Below are 8,187 nucleotides of genomic sequence, written 5' to 3'. Positions count from 1 at the left end.
TTGTTCGTTCCCTGTATATAGCTGGATCCCTTGCTACCTGGAGACTCTAGTTTCGACCTCTTGTCTCCAGGTAAGCCATCGTGTATTTCGCTCTGTAGATACCTCGCTCAATACACAACTTGTCTCCAGTCCTGCCTGTTGAGCTCCGCTCCAGTCTCACTGCGATCAGAGCTCGTCGGCGCTCCTGCCTGCCTCGCTCGTCTCCACTTACTCGCTCGACAGTCAGTCGTAACAGACGCGGGTCGGGCGTCACGTCCGTGGGGGTTGCGGGGCGCTGGTTGCGGCTTGGGGTAACGGGGTGGTGCGGTGCGGGGCGAGGGGGGGGGGAGGACTCCAGCGAAGTCTTCCTGATCGGGCGCTTGTTCTTGGGGGTGGTGCGCGTTGGCTGCGGTGGGGCAGAGGGGGGTGGCGTCTGGGGACGCGTGGGTGGCCTCGTGTCAGCGGGCGGGCTGACACGAGGCGGAGATGGCGCCGGTGCAGGGACCGGCGACGAAACAGAGGGGAGGGGGGTGGTGGTGGGGGGGTTGAGGTAAATGTTGTACCCCAGTTGGAGCATGTTCGCTATGAAGTCGAGGAGGGGGAGGTGGTTGGGTGGGGGTTTGGCGACGTAGATGGATGTCGCTCCCTGGATGAGGTCGTCTGCAAAGGTGGCAGACTCAAGGAGCTCGGGGAATAAGTCCGCGAGGGACTTCGTCGAGTACTGGCGGCCATCAATGGAGACGATGGGCTTGTCAACGTTGGAGATGAGGTACTCGATCTTGTGTTCGGGAGGAGGGGTGGAGGTGGCAGGCATCTTCGACGAGGAGGGGCGACTGGTGGACATGGTGGTGGTACAGGTCGAAGGAGCGGCGGGGTGAACAGCACCGTGACGGAAACGCCGACGTCTTGGCCGGGGATTAGCCGAGGCGCCTATGAGCGCTAGTGCATGTAGATTCGCGTGGTTTGTTGATGCGGTGATGCGCGCCCTCTTTTGGGCGAAATAGCCGGACTATTAGCACGCGGCGTTGAAAGTGAATCACCGCGTTCAAGGACCTCCTAGTTGAGGGGCGAGTGCCTGTGAACAGGTGTGTCATCGGAGTCTGGTCGGAGTACTAATCAGTAGGCCATTCGAAGTTGTGCCAACTGTGGATATGTGTGAATAGATGGTTGATCGAACACAATATTGCATTGGACCAGAGCATGCAATCGCGATGTTAGCAGGTGGCCGATTTACGGTCCGAATCGATGGATTATTCAAGGGGTCATCCACGTGCGGTTTGAGGTTCGAATAGATGGACTACTCGAGGGGGTCATATATGTCCGCCGTTTGAGGAATCAACACACAAGGGAGTCAAATATGCAAAGAGCTTGGTATATTTCAAATAGCTCTATCTAATACACATGCGAGCTACCAAGCAAGTCTCGTAGAAATAACCATGAAGTTTGGCATCGCGGCGCGCCCGTGCTGGTATTACGCCTGCCCACTAGTACTGCTCCCGCCTGCTTCAACAATGGACGTCTGGCCCGGAAATGTCAGCGATCCGGATACTCAAAAAGTCTAGGACCACTTACGTGTATATATCAAGCAGAGACTGTTGGGGAGTAGTATTAGCGAGGGCAGCACAGCAGGTACTAGCGCTCACCATGGGACCCCACCCGCGATCTAGGCGGGCATGCCTCCGCCACAAGGGCAGCCATTTTCTATGGCGCGCGTTGTTGGCGAAGGGCCAAAGGAAGGAGTAGAACCTGAAATAGGGAGAACACGGTAAGCAGGTGCGCAAAAGGTAGCATATAGTCACATATCATTATTCCAAGTACTCACCGGAGGCTATGACCGCACAGCTGTGGTAGATGTAATCCAGCGGCATGTACGTGAGTATACTCCTTGAGGTTACAAGATAAGCATACCTATTGCAGATTCCCCACGAGATCTGCACCATCGGCCATCCCCTCCGCCTGTGACTCAGGGAAACCCCTAAAAAGCGACGTTTGATTGGATTTCAAGCCTAAATCATTGTGACATAGAGAGGATTACTTTACTTAGCGAGGTGTGCCTGGGCATCTATGCATGGGTTGGAGGCCGTCTCTAGAGAAGGTGATGGAAGGGAGTCAAGACGCGAAATCAGGAAAGTCAAGCGCCGCCGGCTTGATATTTGAGACCTTCTGGTTGAACTCGCTTGGATATTACTAGGAAGTTAGGATGCTAACTGTAGGCGAGGACTAAGACACTCACAGTTTGCAACCTGCAATTCGGTTTGAGGTTCAGATAGACCATAATACACCATTTCATCGAGGTGATTCACAGTTTCTTGATGACGTGAGCATATGGCGGAGTCGAAACGTGGACTACCTCTTGGTATCTCAGCTATTTATGTCTATTTACATGTACCAAGGCGTTCGATCAGGTCTGCCATTCACACCCTTCAACTAGTTGGTATTCGCTGGTACTCGCTCACATACCCGCGCTTTAACCAGAAGGTCGTAAAACGCGGTGAATCTTGTCCGATTCACATCTCTGCTTCCTTCCTGTCCACCGCCTCGCCCCTCCCTCGAGGCGTTCCTACCAACCGCTATGCCTCCCAAGGCATTGCCCAAGAGCAGGCCCAAGGCCATCCCATCCATCTCGCGTGAACTCGTGCCTATAGGCCCTAGAGAAGTCTTCAAGTCAAAGCACCATGGACGCGAACGAGACGAGAACGGCAACAAACCACTTACCGCCCGCGCGCTCGTCCTCCGCAATGGCAAACACGGCGCCATGGGCACCGGAGAGCTCGTGCTTGCGACGCGGATGAGCGGACGCGAGAAGCTTGAGCTGCTCGCAGGTATGTGGTCTTGCGAGCCAAGTAGCGGTCTAGGTGACTTTCGCGAATTTGATGTCTGTAGAGGATCTCATGAAGCAAGCCATCGCGGCCCCGTTCAAGCTCGACGTGTGCTTGAGAGTTGCCGATTCGCAGCTTAGCGGTACATCCTATCCATCTCTGGCCGTATATCGTTGGGGCATTGTGTTGAACACATCAATTTGGTAGCGTACTTGGATGACATAAGCGCTCTTCAAGATCCTGAGTTCTTTTACGACAAGATCAAGGAGTATGTCGCATCGCACGTTAATCAGCGCGTGCAGGCTCTCAAGGACAAGGAAAAGAGGGGGGACCACGTCGCATCCATAGTCGCTAGTCAGTAAGTACCTACCGGCCCTGCGCTACAAGCAAGCCGCTCATCGCTCGCTGTACGCATCTAGCATTCACAACACGTATATGATGGCGTCGGGCTGGCGTGTCGTCGGCGATCTTATACGCGACCTCATCGAAGATGGTCTCGATGACACTGTCATTAAGTCTCAACTCAGATCCGAGCCGTCGATTCGATCTCGCTTCTTGGTCCTTTACGACACTGTCAATGTTCTCGTACAGGCCGGCCAGAACAATTTTGCCGTTCTTGCTACGGCTACTAGTAGGTACCCGCACAATCTGTGGCGATTTTGAAATGCTCACGCGGGTAACACCAGAACACTTCGGTCAATACTTCAACGTGGTGAAAGATCCGGTGACGAAGGAAGAAGAGTTCACGTTCGATTGGGGCTCTCTCAAAGCTGTCCACAAATCCTTTCTGGACTCGCTCATCGTCGAGTTATGCTTGCCGAACTCGCCGATACCTAAGGCTGTCTTGTACCAGCTACTCGGCGAAGCGGTGGAGGAATCGCCCAAGGATGCCAAGCAGTTCTCGCAGGCTGTTTGGGATGCCGTAGGCGATCTATCAGTTAGTGACCTTCTAAACGTAGCAAAGTACACTGCTCACCCGTCGCTCCCACAGACCATTATCGAACTCCAGTCGATGCTAGACGGTGTGCTCTCCGGACCCGAGGGCGAGAAATGGAAACAGGAGCCGCGCAGGATGCCCGAGGCGTACGAAGCATGGGTCGATGCGCAGATCTTCTCCAAGGAGGCGGCCGGGCTTTGGGAAGTATACAGTGACCTACTCTGGCCTCTGGAAAACACCAAGAAGGCCGTCCTCGATCAGTTCTGGCAGTACGTTCGGAAGGTCCGTGCGCGGTGTCCCCCTCGCCCCGCACGGGTTTTTGCTCACCGCTTCGCAGAACTACCAAAACGTTAGCGGCAAAACCCCGGACCAGCTGTGGCATATTGAGGACATCCGCAAGGTCAAGCCGATGTGGCACGGTTGGGATCCGCGCTACCGTCGCCAGAACGGCGAGGACGACCTCGCGCTCGTCCCTGGGCGTAGTAGAGGCCCTGTTGGAAAGGGTGGGAGGAAGCCGCTGGCGATCACGGACGGGAATGATAGCGATGACTCAATGCCGTCGCTGCAAACGGTTTCGGACTCGTCGGATGAGGAGGAGGAGGACTATGGGGACGACGACGACGACGACGAACCTGAAGAGGATGGTGACGAGAGCGACACCTCGGAGGGCTACGACACGGACGAGGAGGACGCGATGAGGGACTGGCTAAGAGAGGCAATGGACACCGCGGTCGCCTCGTCTGACTTTTACAATCAGGGTCCTGCCCCAGATTTCAGCGCGCTCGCGGAGGAGCGCAAGGGCAACCCATTCTTGAAGCTTCTCGGGTCCCTGAGAGGTGCGTTGCACATTGTGGGCGGGCTCGTGTACCATTCTCATGTTCGCACACATGCCATTTCAGGTCGCATGTTTTCGGCGAGTCCTACGTTGAACACTGCTACTCGCACCCAGCCCCGCAAGCCGTACACTGGGCCGAGGACGCCCGTAACTAAGGCTCAGACTGGGGCAGGGGGCGGAGGGAGCCCCTCTAAGCCTGCAACCCCGACCACGAAGCCTACCACAGGCCCCTGTAAGTCTCTATAAGCTGTGATCGACGTGCCGTGGCTAATCAGTCTCTCTTGATAGCAATTACGCGCCCGCACCAAACCACCGTGGAGGAGGTCGAAGATGAAGAGGGCCCGTCCGCCGCCGCTAAGAAGAAAAAGAAAAAGCCCAAGAAGAAGAAGAAGCCCGCCTCTACAACAGCACCTGCCAACGGCGAGGGGGCGCCATCGTCCCCGCCGACGTCGCCCACCCCTGCTCCGGCCCAAGTCGCACGCCCAGCGACCCCGCAGCGTGCCGCTACCTCCCCTCCAGCGACACCGCCAAAGAAGGGCGCAGGGAAGACGCCCAAGTCGCCCCCGGCGGCGAAGCCCACGTCCCCACGCGGGTCGTTCAGCAGCTCGACAACCACTCTTGCAGGTTTCGGGGCGTCGACGACGTCGCTTCCGCTGCCGACGGAGCAGACCGCCCAGTCTGCACGCACGTACCTGCAGAGCGAGGGCCTGACGAGCGGGAAGCAGAAGCTGAAGACGCGCGCGGCCGTCGGGAACCTGGGCAACCTCAACGGGATCCCGGAGAAGACGAAGGCCCGCTTCTTCAGCCCGTTCGCCAAGAAGGGCAAGGGCGGGGAGGTGAAGAACGCCGAGGAAGCGGACGAGGAGGAAGAGGATGACGAAAGCGGGGAGGGAGGTAAGGGCAAGAAGGGCAGTGTGTTCTCTGGCCTGAAAGGGAGGACGACGGAGTGGATGCACCAGCTGCTTCGGACGAAAGATGATAAGACTCAGGGCTTGGCAGATATGAGATGGGAAAGGTTCGTGAAGGTGCGTCGCGGGTGTGTTCTATGCTGCATTTTGGCTTTGGGGCTGAGGTGAACCGATTTGGCTGTGACCTTAGCTCATGGAGGCTATGGGCTTCACGTACGTCCCGAGCACTGCCGGCTCTCGTGTCAGGTTCGACCCCCCGAACCCGAAGGATCGCGTAAGTTTAGCTCAGTCTCCGCCCTGTATTTGCGTCGCTGACCATCTTCCCGTGTTCACAGTCCATCAGTTTCCACAAGCGTATGTTCATCAACACGTTCCGTATTGGAACTTGCTTTGTGAATGCTGACATCGCTTACGCAGCACACCCGGACCCGACGATCCATCCGATGAAGCTGAAGGACTTTGCAAAGAAATTGAAGGAATACTACGGTTGGAACGAAGAAGAGTTCCTGAGGTCGACTCAGCGCGGCGACTGAGCTTACAGAAATCTGCGACTGGTTGATGAGATGACGTTGCTGTCAAAGCTGATTGTACGAATATCAGGGCATCTGTGGTGCCCTGAACAGAACTTGTTTCCAATACCAGTATTAGGTATACCCTGCCGAATGCATATGTTACGGAATGCTCTTGTAGACAGTCACATCCGACAAGCTGAAGTGTGGCTTAACCACCACTCAGAAGTCACTAGTCATGCATCATGTTTGAGATCTCTTTGGGTAGGTTTCTTACTCGCGTTCTCGCAATTCTCGGTCTATATATCATTCGCCGAAGTACGCACCTCGAAGTTCATATAGCAGGTATAACAAGTGAGCTCTTGTACCCAGGAGTGTAGAGATTGCCTTGCGTATTGTGATGCTGACGTATTCACGGAGCAACGAATTCTTCCTCGCCTACCTGCAGTGGACGTCGCTGCTAAAGGGGCTCCTTGGCAACACCGAGGGCGTGTTCAGAGGAAGTTCGACTCCTGCATGCATGAACTCCATGTAAACCGACCTAGAAGTATAATGGCCTTCGGTCCTCTTCGTCAGATCACTCGTCCTGCTCATGTACATGGTCGTCCGCGACCCGATGCGCGTCCGTCTGCGCCTCATGCCCGCTCTCCAACGCGACACCCTTCAAGATGCTGCATACGCCCTCCTCCTTGACCGCCTCGAGCTCCCTCTGGCTCTTCACGAGCAGCAGCCCCGCGAATCCTAGCGCGTTCACGCTCAGCTCCTCCCCCGTCTCCTTGAGCACATGTGTTTCTTGGCGCCGCGGAATGATGTGGACGTGCTCGAGCGTGAGGAGGACGTTGTACGATGGTGCGCCGGCGGGGTAGGACGGGTCGTGCCGGACGGTCTGGATAGCAAGGTCGAGGAGGGAGAGGAATGCGTCTGCGAGGACGGGCTCGAGCTCGGCGGGGGAGGAGGAGGCGAGCGAGGAGGGCAGGCGGCGGACGTGGTTCGCGTAGGGGAGGGCGCTGATGCTGAAGGGCCGGCCTGCGAGTACAGAGACGGGGGTTGTTTGCGAGGAGAATGATGTTACTGAACGGTAGTTACGTACTCTCTTGCTCGAGCTTGGTACTCCTCGCGAGCGTCTCGACCGGAGGGCCGTCGTCGTCGATCGGGAGCAGCTGGATGTGCTTGTGCGGCTGGCTCGCGCCGCTCAGGTCACCGCCTGATTCACCGTACAAGTCATCAATTAGTCGATCACATTTGTCCGTATACCAGTGCTTACAGTTGTAGAACGCGAAGAGCTTCGTGCCCGCCCTCTTCGCCGCGGCGAGGAAGAGATAGGTCTGCACAAGATCGGCAGGTAATAGCGGCGACGTCTGCGACTGAAAGTCTGCGCGTCGTCAGCAGGCGTGCATCGCGCGAGGCTACGGTTAGAAGTGAGTACCTTTCGTGACGACCAAGAAATGGTGCGGCACGACGGAATACTTGTTGAACTACATCCGCGCCGCACACCCGACCATGATCATACCGCGTAGGCCATGCAACGTACGCGCGCCGCGCCAGCAACACAGGCGAAGAGTAGCAGAGGTGCATGAGGATGCACGAGAGGGCAGAGAGCGGAGAAAACAAACGTTCGCCGTCAATCCGCCGTCCGCGCGCACACGCACACTCGCAACCTACTGACCAGGATCACGTACTCGTTCCCCTCCGCCTCGTCGCGCACCTCGCCCAGGAGCAGATTCGGGTTGTATGGCGGGGCGAAAGGGTCATACCGCTTCTTCTCCTGCTGCACCGCGCTCGGGGCGTCCCCGCTGAAGTCGGGCGTCGGCAGGCGGGGCTTGTTCTGCAGCGCTGGGCACAGGCGGATCTGGAACTGTGGTGCATCGGACACGATGCCGCACGGTCGAAGGTGACCAGATGGACAGGACAGGGTGCAGAGATGTGAGCGATGAGAGGAAAGATGCGAACGCCTAAAATACTCACCTCTACGCCGTTCTCTTCATGGTGGTGAGTTGTCGAGGGGAAAAACAGCAGATCTCCCGACGACCGCGCCTTCTCGAAGCTGTCCGAAAGCTTTGCAACGATCTCCTTCTGTGCAGCCATAGAAGATTTGGACAGTGCGAGCGAACTCGGAGTCGGAGAAGGCAAGCGATGGTATTTGTGTGTGGGGATAGACGCGATACCCGTGCGTGTCCGTGTTCGTCTAGATTGGCTAGCG

The 8,187-nt window shown here is 56.8% G+C and overlaps 3 protein-coding genes across 3 annotated transcripts; 1 reads left to right on the top strand and 2 right to left on the bottom strand.

Annotated features, from left to right (window-relative positions):
* Positions 1-107: 107 nt before the first annotated feature.
* Positions 108-823, bottom strand: DICSQDRAFT_166572 (uncharacterized protein; the record flags this gene model as incomplete). Its single annotated transcript, XM_007362142.1, has 2 exons — positions 108-155; positions 212-823. 2 exons carry the CDS (start codon positions 821-823, stop codon positions 108-110), a joined length of 660 nt encoding a protein of 219 aa, XP_007362204.1.
* A 1,628-nt stretch (positions 824-2,451) lies between these two features.
* Positions 2,452-6,158, top strand: DICSQDRAFT_99501 (uncharacterized protein). Its single transcript, XM_007362141.1, has 12 exons — positions 2,452-2,801; positions 2,863-2,940; positions 3,006-3,156; positions 3,218-3,429; positions 3,485-3,735; positions 3,790-4,017; positions 4,073-4,571; positions 4,635-4,802; positions 4,859-5,595; positions 5,669-5,752; positions 5,814-5,832; positions 5,896-6,158. The coding sequence occupies exons 1-12, from the start codon at positions 2,552-2,554 to the stop codon at positions 6,009-6,011; spliced, it is 2,793 nt and encodes a 930-aa protein (XP_007362203.1). The 5' UTR covers positions 2,452-2,551; the 3' UTR covers positions 6,012-6,158.
* A 210-nt stretch (positions 6,159-6,368) lies between these two features.
* On the bottom strand, positions 6,369-8,122 carry DICSQDRAFT_79827 (HIT-like protein). Its single transcript, XM_007362140.1, has 6 exons — positions 7,953-8,122; positions 7,654-7,842; positions 7,414-7,462; positions 7,252-7,359; positions 7,078-7,191; positions 6,369-7,013 (listed from the first exon to the last, which is right to left on the bottom strand). Exons 1-6 carry the CDS (start codon positions 8,070-8,072, stop codon positions 6,565-6,567), a joined length of 1,029 nt encoding a protein of 342 aa, XP_007362202.1. The 5' UTR covers positions 8,073-8,122; the 3' UTR covers positions 6,369-6,564.
* Positions 8,123-8,187: the final 65 nt, after the last annotated feature.

The sequence above is a fragment of the Dichomitus squalens genome (assembly GCF_000275845.1).
Source record: "Dichomitus squalens LYAD-421 SS1 unplaced genomic scaffold DICSQscaffold_3, whole genome shotgun sequence".
NCBI lineage: Eukaryota > Fungi > Basidiomycota > Agaricomycetes > Polyporales > Polyporaceae > Dichomitus > Dichomitus squalens.
The sequence above is the reverse complement of the archived record's forward strand: the minus strand, read 5'-3'. Positions and strand labels throughout refer to the sequence as shown.